The sequence below is a fragment of the Dermacentor albipictus genome, chromosome 1 (genome assembly GCF_038994185.2).
Source record: "Dermacentor albipictus isolate Rhodes 1998 colony chromosome 1, USDA_Dalb.pri_finalv2, whole genome shotgun sequence".
In the NCBI taxonomy this organism is placed as follows: Eukaryota; Metazoa; Arthropoda; class Arachnida; order Ixodida; family Ixodidae; genus Dermacentor; species Dermacentor albipictus.
In genome coordinates, this window is record NC_091821.1 from 161,100,650 (window position 1) to 161,118,152 (window position 17,503).

General features: G+C 42.5%; 1 protein-coding gene across 1 annotated transcript; it reads left to right on the forward strand.

Annotated features, from left to right (window-relative positions):
• The first annotated feature begins 3,129 nt into the window (after positions 1-3,129).
• Positions 3,130-17,192, forward strand: LOC135911278 (dual specificity protein phosphatase 3-like). Its single transcript, XM_065443479.1, has 4 exons — positions 3,130-3,455; positions 3,588-3,801; positions 6,194-6,417; positions 9,442-17,192. The coding sequence occupies exons 2-4, from the start codon at positions 3,599-3,601 to the stop codon at positions 9,627-9,629; spliced, it is 615 nt and encodes a 204-aa protein (XP_065299551.1). The 5' UTR covers positions 3,130-3,455; positions 3,588-3,598; the 3' UTR covers positions 9,630-17,192.
• The last annotated feature ends 311 nt before the right edge of the window (positions 17,193-17,503 follow it).

Here is a 17,503-nt window from a genome sequence, read left to right on the forward strand (position 1 = left end):
TCCTCCGTCCTTTTCCCTCGGCGTTTGACCTGTCGATCACGAGACGAACCTGGTGCGTCCATAGCGCATTAAGAACACGTAGCAACTGCCAGATGAGGTCAACCCAGCGCGCCTCCGCCTACCCTCCTCCTCAGCGACGCCTAGCCTTTCTCCTTCCCCGCTTCGCTGAAGTTACGCCACCTAAAGGAAAGTCTTCGTGGCGTTGGTTTGCCAACAACACCTGGACAAGAAAAGGCCTGAGCGCTCGGCGAGTGACGTCACAGAGAGGAGGCCGGCGGCCTGCTCAGGGATACGGGTTGAATTAAGGGATCGCGCACTTACGTGCGACGTTAACCGAAGCGCAGTTATTGTCTTTTAGGCATAGTTGAACAGATGGCCCGCAGAGCACAGAGGGTGTTCCAAGATTATTTTATTTGTGCAAAACATTTTACGCAACGCGCTGCATTATTAAAAAGCCCGTCCATAAAAAATGAAATGGTTCAACCTTAGGATTGAGAACGCATTTCGTGTACATGATGACATGGAGCATGGCTTATATTGAAAAAGTCACAGTGCTGGCCATCTTCTTCATAGTAGCTTCTTTGCCTTGATTTATCGTCAGCGTTAAAGAGCTTGCCGTTCAGGCGACCACAAAAGTTCTTCAACAAAATGTTAGTACTGCACCATAACGCATATCTCCTGACAAAGTCACTGGTCTGTCCTTCATATTAGGGACACATGTATTTATTCCAGTCTAGATTAGGCTTTAAACGAATAATTTCGCTTGCGAGGCATTATTACATACAGTACCGCAGTTCACCCCATATTTATAACACCTCAAATGTGTTTAGCAATGGAGATACAACACATTAGTGCAAGTATTACAAGGAAACAGATGCCTTATTCCGCAAAGTTTCAGCTTTTCTATTCTTTGCCTTAGCATTGACGTCCAATATTCTTTCATTCATCTTGCGGAAACATGAACACATGATTTTTCGACCCTGATTTGTAATTGCTCCGGCAATTGGGCACGCAAAAGTTATTAGGCATATCCTGGTTTTAACGTAATCCACATTCCGCAGCAATGAAGGCTTACCGGACACAAAACTGCAATCTCAGCACAAGCGCTGAGACTACGTGCACGGTTCACGTCCAGAAAAAACGTGCGCTCGGAAGCTTGTCGCAGCATGCCAGGAGCTATCCAAGGAAGGAGCGGCAGGGCTCTCGGAACTAATCGAATTGTTATCGCAGTCGTCGCTCACTCGGCCTTCCGCGCCTCATTTTCAACACAGGTGCGCCGCTCGTAGCTGCGTAGCACGCTGCACGGAACCTCTATGTGGGCCTCTTTTGCGTGACGCAACACGCGATTCTCTTCTCCACCTCCAGGCGCCTTCCTCCTTCGGCGCTCGCTTCTCTCGCGGCGACACGCATAATCTCGCCGATTTCACAGACGGGGCATGTACGCGTTCGCTTCACCGAGGATTGCGATACTCCTTAATGCGAAATTCGCATTACTCAATTAATACTCCCTAATGCGCGATTCACAGCAGCCGCTGCAGACATACCTCCGCTCATGCAGCGCTTTGTTTCCATATATATGGTATCGGTAGACGCGCTCTGCGCATGCCTTGTCGATGGCGTCATCGGTGAACAGACGACGCGCGCTACTCTGGCACCATCTTGTAGCGATCGTCGCCGCAGAACACGTCTTGCTACGTCTTGCGCGGTGCTGCGCTTTTCTTCTCACGCTTTCGCCATACCCTCCTCCTCCGCTTTCTTACTCCCACTCTCTTCGCTATCGCCATCTTTAATGCGCGTTCGCTCTTTTATCCTTCGCTGTGCTCGTTCGCTCGGTTACGCCGAGGACGCTGAGGGACGCCGATGCTCAACGCAGGAACGGGCGCCTAAGAGCTGCGTTCTAAAATGACAATATGCGAGACGAGGCGAAGGAACGCATAACCTAAACCGAATGTAATGAATAAATAGGTATGACAGGCCAGCTCGCAGGCACCTTGATCTGCATACAAGTTCTGCTGGCCTTCCTGTATCGCAAACCCTCCGTGGTACTTTACTAGCATGAGGAAACGAAACACATATTCAACTAATAGCCGAAAATTCACTCATTAATTAATTTACGGCGCATATTGCAGTTTACGAATTGTAGCCGGTGAAGGGAGGTATAGGCTAGCTAGCCACCATTGTAGAGGCGTCAGCCTGCTGCCGGCAGTTGGCGGGCACTACTTTGATGCGATGAACGCTTCTTCCTTCAAATATTGGAGGTGGCAGGTTCACAAACACCTTGCCATAGCTGGTGGGCTTACATGACGTATCCATTTGAAATTAATTTTCAGGATGACTCCAGTTTCGATATAATATTTCCCAAAGTGGGGGACGGAATACACGGGCGTTCCAGTTGCTTCTGTGCTTCAATGCATAACAGAGTGTTTTGGTAAGATTTTGATGGCGCATATCTCCAAACTCGGGGAGGGGGGGGGGGGGCGTCATCCTGGAATTTCATTCCAAGTGGATACGCCTTGCAAACTCAGCGGCTACAATTCGTAAATTGCAATATGTACTGTAAAGTAATTAATTCATAAGATAATTTGTGATTTTTTGTTAGTTGATTATGTGTCTCGGTCTCGTGCAAGTATATGTCCGCCTTTCTGACTAATGCAGCTCTGGAGTAGAATTTTCAGCAGGCTATTTTTAAAAATTCCGTAAAACTTAACATGATCACCCGGTATGTTATTAGTTATGCCTGCAGAAGAAGACCTAAAATCATACCTAAGTACGTCCGCTTTATAAGCGCGCGGGCTCACTTCCCGTACGTGCCCGTTCCTGCTCGATGTGTCCCCTCTCCCTAGAGAAGGAGGCCGAGCGCATTGATTGAGGCACCCTATCTGCCCTATCCTCCCTTTCCCCCTCGTGCTCCCCTTCGTGACGTGCTTGCACCTCTTGTGCGCCTTTGAGGTCCTCACCAAATAAATAACAAATAAGCTAGATTACACTACTTATACATACTTGAGTTTTGTCTAAAAATTGCCCGCGACAGTCTGAAGAAAAAAAAAAGAACATTTTTGCCCCATCTGCTACACTGGCGACGCCTTGATATGCCTTGCATGTCGGCGGTTTTCTATAGCTGAGCCAGCCCTATGTAACGGCAACAGGCAGACGGGCAAACGACAGTCATCTGCTTATCGCTGGACGTGCGGGAGGGGTGTGTTATATCTTGCTTTCGTGGAACTTGCTGTGACTCTGTCAATTCCGAGTGCGCTTATATGCCATGGAATAAGGCTCCGCACGCCTTGTAGCAGTGTAGTTGTGTAACATGTAGACGCTCGTAGCAACAAGGCTAGCACGTCACTGTCATCGATTGGTCGCGAATGTAAAGTTAAACACAGCGCGAACTGACAACGTTGAATATCCAAAAAGCCACAGCATCGGTTGGTACACTGCCAGCCGTCATGCCAAAAAAGGTGGGTGGCTAAAATTAGCTGAAAACGCCTGAACGCCCCGAACTAACGTTAGGTCCTCGGGCGCTCGCGGCAGGTAGAGTCGTAGAGTTCTACCAAGGTTATGTTTGTTCCGAATTTTGTTTTGGCTTGCAGTTTTGACACCCATGAGTTTTCTCGGCTGCGACAACAACAGCTTCGCTATGAGGGGACTGCACCAGATCCTGGTCGAAGTCAAACCTGAACTGAAACCGCTACCTGGCGTCGCTCTGCTGGCAAAGTCGCACGGCATCAAAGTACCGCCTAATGATCGCTATTCGTACGGGGTTGACTGCGATGAGGTCTACCCAGGCATATTCGTCGGTGACGAGTAAGTGCGTTTTATGTGGTACTGCTTCTATATGCTCGCTTGGCGGGTTTTCATTACGCCTTTTATTGACCTACTACTGGGCCACTAGATTCTAGGTCGAACTGCTTAACTGTTCTTCACAGCTTGTTGCTCGCATTATTCTTGTATGTCTATATCAGAACACTAGTTTCAGAAGCGAAAACAGGTCTCTGTTTCTCCTCATTTTCACAAGTGTGTCTGTGTGCATTGCATTTTAGGAGCTCTTATTTGCAAATTTCCAAGACCTTTTAAGCCTTCGCTGTTTGCTTTTCTGGCATGTGTTGATCTGTGTGTTTATTTAGTAGCAGTGAATATTCCTTGTTATGGGGGGGTCTCTAGGCGTCTGATGCAGCCAGCTAAATTTAAGTGACCGTGTATCAGTGTTGGAAAATTATGCAGTAGTAGACATCTATATTGTAATTTGTACGTTATGAATTGCATTCATTGGCGCCATAAAGGCTCCAGCTTCACTAACTGGAGCCTGTATATCCCCTTCAGGCACCAATTAATTTTGTCGATTGCAGATTTTGTTTTGTAAAGTTTACAGAATGTGGACTCCATGCAAGAACTCTACAGGAATGTCAGATATGAGAACATCAAGTGTTTCATGTCCAGCATACTTGGAAAGTACCGATCCAGCCACCTGAAAACTATGCCCGATGTAAAATGTGAAAAAAAAAAAGTGAAGCTGCTACATTGCAACATATTAACACCAAGAGCAAACACCCAGCACTTTTTCTTTGAGCTCGTTTTAACTACAGCACTTCACATGTATTATTCAAATTTGCAGCAACTGCTGCAGTAACTTGGTGAATGTGGCATTGCACTGCTGTGCTTGAGGTCGCAACTTCGATCGGGCAGCGGCGGCTGCACTTCTACAGGGATGCAAAAACGCTCATGTGCTTAGATTTAGGTGCATCTTAAAGAACCCGAGGTGGTCAAAATTAATCCAGAGCTCTCCACTATGGTGTGCCTGATAATGTTATCGTGGTTTCGGCACGTAAGGCCCCAGCATTTAATTTTCAAATTTTCAAACTTTCAGCACGTGTTTGAAAATGTATGCGATACATTTTAAAGGGACACCAAAGAGAAACACTTTAACTTGGTCAGTTTTGTAAAGAGTATTCAAAACTCAATTTTTGCTAATTTCGGAGTAATAAGCTGATTACCAAAAGAAAAAAAAAATTAAAGTTCCATTTTAATTTCGAACTGAAACCATATTGCCAGTACATCAGTGTGATTTCATATATTTCAATGTATTTTCTTGCCCTCCATAGCAGCTCAGTTGTGCTGGTGAGCATGGGGTTGCAGGTTTGATCCCGGACGCAGTGGCCACATTCTGGTAGAGGCAGAATGTGAAAACACTAGTGTGCTGCGAGTTGGATGAGAGAACTCCAGGTGGTCAAAATTTGTTGTTCCAAGTCCCCCATTACAATGTGCCTCATGTTATTGTGGTTCTGGCACGTATAACCATCGAAAAGCTTTTTTTTCTCATATTTGGGTTGTGGTTCAGTAAATGTTCTTTAAGCTTGGCGAGTTCAGTCTTTTGCTCATTTAGTATACAATGTAGTCCATCTTTTTTGATAAAAAAATTAACTAGGGCCGTGCAGACGCTGTCAAAAACCATGCTGTTGTGGTGAGCTGGTGCGGGCATTTAGGGTAGTGTCGCACCCATCTTTAGTTTTTGCATCTTTTCTGGCTTGCCAAGCCTCCTCTCATGGTAAGACTGGATTTTTTGGCGTTGTTGAAGTGTAGTTTATTAATACAACTCAGATAATTTTTCTTCTTAGTGTACTTTTAAATATTATTTTTGCCAGTGCTTTTGCTTTTGATGCACTATCTTGGCGTGCACAATTGTGTACACAATGCCCGAACGGGATGCTGTATAGCTGCTTCAACTCTCCATCAAAAGAAGACTGCTTTTCAGTTGAATGATAAGTTCTCATGATGACTTTCATAGCTGGGCCATCTTTTACTTGAAACAGATGTGACAGAAATCTGAGCTGTTTTAAGAATGGATAAATTGGGATAGGTATGATACAAACATGTAATGCTGCCACAGTTCCTGTCAAATATTGTGGCATCGTAACAAGCTGCTCTGCATTGCTGTGGCAAGCAAAGTATTGTGTGTTCAGGAGAAAAGCTGATGCTGTTGGGAGCTGTTTATTGTGCAAATTATTGCAAGCCACCGTTTGTCACGGGTGCTTGCAACTGAATTTTTTGTTTGTACAGTGCATCTGAAAAACCTACTTTTCCTTTGGAGAAAACAGTGATACAGCTAGTTCGCTGTTGTATGTACATTGTCCCACTGTGAAACTACTGTGTAAATCTATACATGATTGTGTGCCATTTTTGTTTTGGTACTTGTGTGCAGGGGTGCCGCACGCAACAAGCACTACCTGCGTGGCCTAGGAGTGACCCATGTTCTCAACACAGCAGAGGGTTCCCAGTTTGGTCAGGTGGACACGAGCCAGGCATTTTATAATAGTCATGGCATTTCTTACTTGGGCCTACGCCTTGTTGACATACCACAGGAAGACATCGCAGCACACTTTGACAAATGTGCCAACTTTATTGATGACTGCCTTGAGCACAATGGTAATTGCCCCATTATGAATTGGCTCCCTAACTCTTTTGTAGACATGCAGAACCTGTAATTCATTGTGAGAGTCATAGCAATATTTCACTATACTTATTGCTCACAGGATTTGAAAAGAAAGTTTTAAAAATTTCATGGTGCATAGGTTGCTTTGTGTCCATAAGTTAGTTCTGCTGTTTTGACAAATTAATCTTGAGTAATACTTGGTAAACAGGAAGTAAGGTATGGTTTGTTTGCATCTTCATTTTTTAATGGATGAGTATTGGAGCCGCGCTGTGGCTGAGCGGTATTTCGCAGCAAGGGAATTTTTGTTTAATTCGCAAGCCAGTTTTGATTATGGCAAATCAGTTCTGTGGGATCCCACTAGGTGAAGATTCATGAAAAAGAAAAAAACCTCTCACCAACTTGTGATTGTTGAGTGCATCAATAGAATGGTCAGCAAGGTGCCATCAGGAATCGCGCCTTACTGCACTGAGATGTTTCTTTGGGTGTTATGTCATGAAAGAGTGAAAATATCCCTTTAGGGGCCATTCGTAAATATGGCCTTCCACTTCGACTTTGTCATATTTGTCACTGGGGAAACACACTTTGCTTGAGATTAAAGGCATGTGAAAATTCAGAGTGCAGATAATGTGTGCATGGTCACTCTCCTTGTAATTCTGTCTGTGTTCTATTTCCATTTGCTTACAAATATTTTTTCGTTTAATCCAGCAACATCCAAAGTTTTTGTCATGTGTAACATGACAACACCTTAAATGGCCCCTCACCAAGCCCCATAGAAAATTTGGGTTATACACTGAAAGTTGTTACGTGTACTCTAGGGAGTGTTCTGCTGCAAAAAGTTTTCAAATCGGCTGATTAATAGCCGAAATAGAAATATTTCAATGCCGTGAACCCATGATTTCGGGAGGCGAGCTCCACTGCATAGTGAGACGCTCTCCACTCGCCCCGTCTAGCCTCCGCAAGCGAAATTCCTTCCCTTCGTTCTCCCATACCGGACCTTGAGGATTGTGTGACGCATACGTCATGGGCCTTGCCTTCATTTTTTTTCCTCCTCATTTTAAAAAAATTTTTTGCGGCGCTGCGCACGAGCTGTTGTAATTGTCTGGTTTTGCACAGCGCACAATTTTGTGCGCTGTGCACAAGGACACATGACTAGCGGTATAATTCAGTGCTACACGAATACTGAAGCAGAACAAGGGGATTGCAGAGCATGATCACGTGCTGGAACACGGAAGAAAATGGCATAGCTTCGGTACCTGCGCACGTGACTGCACGACCGTGCGAACAAACAGATGAAGCGGAAGTACATCTTTCTTGCTTCGGTCCGAAGTAAAACAAAAAACACTCAGACATTCCGTTTGTGTTTTATTATTTCTCTAAACTTCAATTCGTCAATTCAAGCAACAGATCACACAAATAACAGATGTTGCCTTGAATAATTCTCGAAGTCATGTGTCGCCACGAGCGATGTCACACTGCGGACCTGACTACGTAGGTGTGGGGGCACGACTACATCACTGTCCGGCTTCGAGCACGGTCACCTCGAGAGAAAGGGAAAACGGGGTTCGGAGTGAAATTTCAGATCTTTCCACGGTGCGTTGCGATGTAATTCTTTGCAAACACGATCGTTAGCGCGCATTGTATGCCCTTTGCTTGTCGGCTCAAGATGGCCAGACCTGGTGAGGGGCCCTTTAAAGGGACAGACAACCGCTCAGAACATGAATCGAAATAACCCCACTGATGGAAAGATTGCCTATTCTACTGGTTAAAATGTGCCATTTTTTTTCTCATTAAATGTAATTAATATTTTTAGTTCTTCTCTAAAAGTATTGAAAAAAAACCGTTGGCGCCCCACGCAGAAAAAACATGAAGATGCGTAGGGGCCTATCACGTGACCTTATATTAGTGTACGTGGTTCCTGGTTTTTTTTTTTATTAGTATTGAAATGGAGCAAACATTCTTCTCTTATAAGCTTTTTTTAACTTGCAATGTGGAGATAAGCCTTTGTTTGTAGTGAGTAGAAAAGTGGTGCTTCCTTCACCTTCATTTTCGTTGAGTTGGCTTGGCTCGTCTATCGACAGAATAACGATGACGGGGGCCAGCCAGCTGTGACATAGGCGTGTACTTGGGGGGAAAATGCAGTCAAATATAAGAAAGGTCTGTACGACAACGCAAACTTATTGCACCAGCCTTTTATTTTCAAAACTGGCAGAAAAGGTCAAAATCTAGATGGTTAACCACAGTTGCACTCACTACTATGAAAGCAGAACGATGGGAGGGTTTTGCAGTTTGCGAGGCGGGTTATCGGCATCGCTCTCGCATCTCAGCGTTGCTAGAGGAGGGACTCTTAATTTTTTTTAGAGGCTGCTCAGATCGAACAATTTTGCTTACAAAATATCCACACACTTTTTGAAGTAATCGCTGCAGGTGTTAACACTAGAGAGGGTGAGTGTTTCGTTGCACCATAAAAAAAAAACAAAAAAAACACTAGGTCCCTAAATATGGTCAGTCCCTTTAAGGAAGAGCAGGAAAACAGTTGCAAGAGGTGCTTTGCGATGTCTCTGTGTTACTGAGGAGTGCATTTAACCAAGTAGGCCTGGAAGAAGGTGTGTTGTTTAGATAAGCATAGTTAGCAGGAATACCTGACAGGCAGTGGGAATATAGCCAGTGAAGAGTGTGGTGCTTGTGTTTCCAATGCCCCCTGTAATTTTGCTGGCTTACCATTCATGCAGAAGTAGTCCGTCTCATCGTACCCATGTCCGTGAAAACTAGAAATGCCCCTCCCCACCTAAACGTGCATCTTTTTTTTTTCTTCATATGCCTCAATTTCACACCTGTCCTTTCTCCTTTAATGGCCGCCAATTCGGCTGCAATGAAATTGGGTGCCTCCTTTTCAGCTTTACACAATTTAGTGCAACATTTTAGCACTAGAGTAGTTTTTGCTATCTTGTTCTATGTGTGTATCTTATGTGAATTGCAAGGCCAGCTTTGAAAGTTCTCCTTTTTATGTCATTCAACAGGTAAAGTGCTGGTTAACTGCCGCATGGGAATGTCGCGGTCTGCAACCATAGCCATTGCCTACTTGATGATCAAGAAAGGAATGACTGTTGATGATGGCCTGCGCACCCTACGCATGAACCGGGCAGTACGACCCAATAATGGCTTCCTTTTGCAACTTGTCCAACTGGATGCAAAACTGCGCAGCTAAAGGAAGCTCTTCAACTATTTTGGGGGGATGCCTCTGTGTTTTATTTTCAGCAGGGAAATCGCCCAGCTTCTGTTCGGGAGGGATGTCACACTGGCTTATATATCATCCAGCTGTTCACATTGTTTGAGTGTCCCCTTTGGATACCGTGTGACATCCTAGTTGCCCATACTTTACAGTGGCATGTTCAGGGGCCTCCTCTTTCCAAATAACTAGTGGTGTAGACGCTAGAAAAGTCACCTTTATTCATTACACCTGTGCAAAAACTTATGTTGGATGTTTACTGTTTTTGTATTGGCTTTTTGCATTGAAATTGAATTTCTCTGGAGCAATGAAAAGCAAGGCATGCTGTTGCTGGCTTGGACAAGATTTGACAGTGCCGAGTATCGTTTTGGCATATCTGGTAGTTTGCTGACTTGTTCCTTTTTCTGGCTGTTGCTGTGTTAATTGTAGGCAGCTGTCACTAAAAAGTGAGTGTATTTTGATGTAGGCACTTCTTGCAGTATGTTTGCTTGTCACTGTGGTGAAGTAAAATGAGTAGGGGGCGCTTTTGTAATTATAGAACTTGTTCCTTTGTTTGTGTTAACATTGTTCTTAGTATGCAAGTAACTATACCATCAAAAGCTTAGCTGGCTTTGTGCGCCAAGTGATTATTGCCTCGCAGTTCTTGAACATGGTAAAATATGCGACTAGCTTCTTCTCTTATTCAGTAATATACGTCAGGGCCTTATTAGTATGTAGCAGACTCGCCGTGCAGACAATCTATTCTAGCAACGTGCTTGCTATGATACTGTGCCTGCATCACACAGTATTTGCATCTGCTTGCAGAGAATTTGAAGTGATTTATGGCAATAATGTATGTTATAACATCTGCCCTTCAAATTTTCTTGTAGTGTTTTCATGTGCAGCTGATGGTTGGGTCATGTAATTTACTGATTGGGAATAGAGTTGTGAGAAGACCTAAATTGTCCGTTTCAGATGTTTTGTTGTGGAATTCCTGCAAAATTTCCTACTTTTTGAAAATCTCCAATCGAAATTGTATGCAGTTGAACAAGATTTCTTGGCAGTTCAAACTTTCTGACTTTCTGACTTTCTGCCTTTTGTAGACAAATATGACAGAAGTTGGCTTTATATATTCTAGTATTCTAAATCTGCTTGCAAGGGGTCGTAAGCCAGGCCCTCCCTTGTGGAGTGCTGTATCTTTATTCCCTTCTCCTTCATTTTAGTTACAGCTTAAAAAATGAAATAAAAGAAATATAAAAATAAATGCCCCCCCTTCACCACAAGTCTTCAATTCCACCATGCTTTCCCTGATTTCGTTGCTCATCTTGACTTAATGGTCTAAGAAGTTTCTGCCTTCAACTTCTTGCCTATGTTTGGTTTCATATGTTTAGAAGTGCTTGCATTAATTAAGCAACTTCAAAACTTTAGAGGTTTGTACATTTTTCTGTTCTAGCAGATCAGAATTGATTTATTGATAAATTACTGTAAGCATACTGTACATGTATACATGTCATGGATATCTTCAGAATGGTTGTTTCAAGCTTCTCCTTCACAAAATTTTATGGCACAAATCTTTCTTTAGCACCTGCAGAAGTGTCTGCATGATGTACTGCAATATAATGTGTGTGTCATGCATGAAATGTTTATAAAAATGCTGCACATTTTATATTGACACTGATTACATTCTTGCTGCCTTCTGGTGAGGTCTGGGTGTACTTTGAGAATTTCGACATATGGTATGGAATTTATAGTTAAGATAAAGTACTGGCAGTAATGATGAAAATATATTTTAACTTGCTTTATTCACAGGCCGATTTCTATATTTGGCAAGCTGCTTTGCCCCGAGTGATTTGCTAGCATGCCCGAGTAAACATGAAGTGCAGTGGTGAACTGCAAACTGTCCGAGGCTGGTTGGCTATCTGTCTTGAGGGTCAATTTCTGTGGTTGGCCAATTCTGTGCCACAGATCTCGCACCTTTTGCAACTTGCCTGTTTAAAGGTTTTGATCCTCTGGTTTCAGACGTGAATGCTCACTTTCAGTGGTTTGTATAAGCAGGGGTAGTGCATACTCTCTTTTAATGCACAGTTATTTGCACTGAACCTAAAATTTTGCCTTCTGATGCTGTAGTTCAAACACAGTGCTCCATATTTTGAAATATCACTTACGGCAACTTGAGGAGGACACTAAGATAAAGTGATAGCATACAAAGTGGATATTTTCGGGAAATGTGGAAGAAGCATAGGTGCGCATGTGTCCCCTTGGATTTTTCAGTAGAGATGAACACAAAGGCAAACTTTCATCTGTCCTCTACATAGTTGGCAATGCTGTGTCCTCATGAAAGTATTCTTGCTATTGTAGCCAAGTTGTGCCACTTCTAGTGGTACTGTAGTCACCTTTATGCAATACACAACTACGTCTGGATAATTTCATATATACCTTTAGCCTGTCATTAGCAAATCGAGAGCAAGGAAAGCCGTTTGTTTTTCCAGGGATTATTGTGGAGTGATCCATTGTGATCCTTCTAGCTTTAGTACAGAGTGCTGCGTTTCTGGTAAGTTGTGTACACCTATAACTGTGGCATACGAATTTACAAAAAAAGAAAAACTTCTGCATCCCTAACACAGTTGCTCTTTCTTTTTATTGACAACCTATTTAATTGATCTAAATCTGCTTATTGAAGTGTTTCATGTTTTGTTGGGAATGTTTAATATTTTTTAGACTATAACAGCCAAGTATGTCTACTGGGTATTTCTCATGTTTGTTATTCATTATGGTTGTTTGTTGTGTTGTACGTATTGCTTGGGCATAAGCAGTATAAATGGTGTCTGAGCAAAGTGATGATAATCCAAAGTGAGCAGTTGTTGAAAAGAATGGCAGCCAAAATGGAAACTAATTAACCATGGTTGCTGTATGGATATGATCTCTGGCGTGCTTTTAGAAGCATTGTCTGTCTGCTGCTTTGCGTTTCTTATACAACAAAAGAGATGGAAGACAGCACTGACATGCAAGTCTAGTCTGTGTTCTGTTAGGCATTTCCTTGTTTTGATGTACCGTTGTTGTACAAAATATTTTTATAGGCTGTGAAGGAAGCCAGGTCTATGGCCTTTATCACATGTTGCATACGTGGAAGAAAATTGCTGCCTAGTTTTCATTCATCAAAACTGTTTATATATGTGGCACTGTTTTATGTTGGTGTGTAAAGTCAAGAATACTTTTATCACATTGTCACCTTCTTTATTTGCCCTTTTTTGTGCATTTTAATCAAACTGCTCTTTTACCTTCTGTTCAGAGCTCGATAGGCTGGAGCAGAAAGAATATCCTGCTTTTACTAGGTGCTGAAGGATTTTATCTTGCGTGTGTATGTTACGAATGTTGCTCCTTTATGTAAGTTGAAGTCTACATTGGCAACAAGAGATGATCTTGCAAGATCAGAAACATTATACTACTTGCTATTTTGCTCTTTTCTTATGCTGATGCCAGAACATGTTATCTTTACTGTGAGTGCTTGAATAAGGGTACATTTTATTGCCATTTTTAGTGCGCGCCTTATTTCGTGACATATTCTGAAAGCGTTGCCATGTGAGACATTGAATAATTGCAAGTGAGTCGTAGCAAGCAGCATCATTTTGTTCTGTTAGCATGGAAATAGACAAAGGAAATCTTCTGGAAATATTAAATAAAAGTACCCAAATAATAGTAGAAAAAGAAACCTTCAGGAGGCGAAAAAACAAACGTCAAGCTACTGTTTTGCTGCACACCTGCATGGAGTAGCAAGTGGGATTTAAATATTTTTTTCCTTTCTTTTTTTCGTGCTTATTTCAGTTACCTTGACATACATAGTGCAGCATGACAGAAATCTTTCATTATCCAGCTCGCAGGAGCACCAGCTGATCTTCAATTTTTCAGTGTTAGATCGGCTGCATCTGTTATGCTAGCTAGCTCTTGCTGAGAGCAGGTGCAAGATCTGCATTCTTGTTTTGTATTTTTCCCATTCCTGAAAGTGCAAAGGTTATCTAGCATGAAGCAGTTGGAATATCGAGTAATAGGTGTGTCACTTTGTCAAGTCAAGCGAGTAACTGTTACGGGTAAGGGGTGACCATTGAATACACTGTACAAATGAGTCTTCGGGTTGCAAGTTGTCGGAGCTGAGTGGGAATGTGGCACCAGGAGCCATGAAGTTGCACCCTTGAAGGTCAGGATGTCTAATGGTATGTAGATAGTATGTTTAGACGTGAATTAAACTTCAGCTTGTATTAATAAGTATTGATGCACATGCTTTGCTTTACAAATAAGACTAAATTAAGCAGCTTTACAAAGTTTTGCAGGAGTGCACTTATGCTTGTGGAGAAATATTGCTTAAAATCTTGTGGTAAAACTGAGTGTACAGACATCATTAAAAAAAAGATAAAGTTGAAAGTTATGGTACAAGACTTTTTATATAGCAAATATTGCAGTCTGATAAAATAGTTCCACATATATGGATCATGCCAAATGGTTACAAGTATGGTAATATAATTGATTTCTTGAATCGTGTACTAAAAGTGTGGTACCAGTTAAATATTTCAAAAAGTGCATGGAAATACTTTTGTAGCCTTTTAACGCGAGAGCGTTAAGGAGCTCATGTCGCAGAAAAGCCGGTGTCGTCGGCGGCGTTGGCCATGAGCGATAAATCCCAGCAGGCATTTCATGAATAAAAAACAACTTGCAAGATGGACTGGGTGGGAATCGAACCAGGGTCTCCGGAGTGTGAGACAGAGACACTACCACTCAGCCACGAGTTCGATGCTTCAAAGCGGTACAAAAGCGCCTCTAGTGAATGCGGTGTTGCCTTAGAAACGAGCTGTTTCTAAGGCTCAGGCGTGCGTCGTTTGCTCAGGCACACCTTTCCTTGCCGCGCCGAACGCTGCGTTGCTCGACGCTCACCGCTTCCGATGCGGGGTGCGTAGTCGCTGTGCCGTAGCCCATCGTCTTACACCCCTTGGCGGGTCGACGGGAACGCTGTCGCGTTCCACTCTTGAAGGCGAAGCTTAAGGGTCCTCCAATTTTTTCAGTTGATCCTGTGAATTGGATGTTATTTGCAATTCTTTAGGAAAGTGCTTCTGCTGTGATGTTTGGCACATTGAGCATTGTAGGCACCTTCAAGACCCTTTCATGTCATGTCTTTTCTATCATCCATACGTCCATGTGTTGCTGATGTACTGTTATGTGCTTAATTAACACCCACAAAATTGGTTCATATTGTCATAACAGATGCATGGAAATGTTTTAAAATATTTTTCTCTCAGGTTTTCTACGTATACGCAAGTCCAATTGGTTAAAGCCTGTTTCATTTTGCAGCTAGGGGAAACTTCCATGCCATTAGTGAAGAGTAACTAATGGAGTGTCTAATGTGATGCTATTGATGTACTTTAGAAGAGTTAACTGCTGGGCTAGTTGGTGATCTTGCATACTGAAAAGATTTTGCGCCAAAAAACACAACGTCTTGTCGTCTTTCTTGTGTGTGTTGTGTTTTTTGGCGTAAAATCTTTTCAGGATGCTATTGATATTTGCAGTTGAGCAACCACAAAAAATACCATGATGTGGACTTGTTAGTGACTGCAAGCATGTTCATATTCTGTAGTTATATATTTGCTGTTCCCTTTAAACTCTTCTGGTGTATCATTCAATTCCTATGCTGGGAAAATAGTGGTTGTCACCACTTGTGCCTGGCAGCTCCTACAGGTTAACATGTGTAATGGTGTTTGCACAGTTACATGTTAGAATTGTCCTTTGTATTCAGTTCAAATTGTTGCACAAGCCATTGTTTATGTAAAGTGTATCTAGAAAGAGTTCCATTGAATGTGTTGCCACATTGGCTCAATTGTAGGAATTGCAGGCTTTCACGCTAATTTATTGCTCAGCAGTGAGTCACATACACCATCTAAGACAACTACCTAGATGCAACTTTGGTTGCACTCCTTGTTTTCAAGGAGGTTGAGCAGCCCAGGACTTGCTAAAATCATTTTGTGATTCATATCTTGAATGAAAAGAAGTGTGAATTTACTGAAAAATAATTGGGAATGTGTATTGCAGTACGCTTTCAGTGCGCACTGGTAAACAGGAGGACATAACAAAGTTTTGACAAAGCCAATTGTTCAGATATATTTTCGTTTCAGCGGCATGGGGCTTGTTGTCAGAGAATAAAGTTTGTAACGACAGACAGTTTACAATGAGCTCACTTTCCATTTCTTCTCACAAATTTCCATTCAATTGTGTATGTGAAGATGTTTTGTACTGTTATGCATTTCCCAGGAGACTGCGACAACAAAGACCCTGTTGAACCTAGCATTTATGACAGGTGGCATTGTAGAAACAAGCTTCACTGTGACAGGTGCTTGGTAAAATGGCAGTCTTTAAAAGTAGGTTAGAAATATAACATATAGTAACAATTTTTTGGTATACTCTTGTGGAAGTTACTAGTAATTTGAAACCTACTTTCTGGATACACCTTTTATGTTGTATGCTGAACTGGTTCACATTAAACATTCAGTACATGAAGTATATTCATTTATATTTACTTGTTAAACAGCTGTTTAAACACGGTTTCAACAGTTGTTTAAACAAGGTGGTCTGCATCAGTGCTGCCTAAGATTTGGCACATGTGAAGCTCCAGGTCTTGATAACCAAGACTTGTACTAGTGCAGATACATACTTGTGAATCAGACGTACAAATATTGAGGCATTCAAATGTGGATGAGCATCATATAGGAGTTCATGCGTTACATGTACAAGTTGTTTCAAGTAACCACCTCTAGTCCGTGTTATATTTCTTCGAAAGAAACCCAGGCACTGAGCACAGCTGTGTTGCGAGTGAGAAGACCACCCTTTATGTCAACTAACAGCTGCTGGCATCATGATTCTGGTGTATTCAAGGATTGTAGCGGTTTATCCTTAGCAGCGACTATTTTTACTGCGGCGTCAGACATATGGATGGGATGCAAATGCATTGCACAGAGCTAGTCATGTAGATAAAGCATACTCTAGGTTTCGTACAAAAGCAATTTTTTTCTACAACTTGTGCAAGGATAGCTATTGCATATTTTTGCCCATTACTCTAAGCAACGCTTGGAAAGCAAGTTAAGCATTTCCATTTTGCAAAGTACAAATGCATAGTTTTGCATCAAGCAGATGTAACAAAGTACACGAAGGGCATTTTTGCTGCTTTTATTGCCAATGTGCACCGCCAGTGCGTGACAGTGCTGCAGCTGTGCAAGTGAACTTCCCTTGCAACTGTGATGTGCACACTGTGAAGCATGTTGTGGTGTCTTGTTGTTGCCTGGTCTGTGTGCACAGACATAGTTGTAATTGCACTATACAGATGCACTGTCAGTTGGTTGCCCCCCATGCTTCTGAATAGTATCACCTATGCTGTGCTTATTTGTTCTTGATGGCACAGTGACCCACTGTCTGCTAGTACATATTGTGGAGGTACAAAGACTTGTATATGTGCATGCAGTATGCATTGCCCAAAGGAATGTTTGCAACAGTGTATTTCAGTAGAAATAAACTTACTGCAACTATTGACTAGTGGAGTACTGTTTCTCATCCCATGCAGCAGCTTTCTGCATACAAGTTTAGGGAGCAGGGAAATCTGATAAGTAGTGCCTGTGTGGACAGCTGCTCTTAAAATTTCGTTCTAACGCATGTTGCCTGTGTTTCAATTTTAACGTACATGGCAGGCAATTCTGGGCACTGCAGTTCTGCTTTTGCAGTTTTGTCAGAAAAGTGCTGAATTCATTCAGAATCCACATCCTTTCATCCATTGCATGCCATTATCAAAGTTCATGTATCTCTGGCAATATTAAGCCTCTGTAGAGCTGTCCAAAAACAGGTGT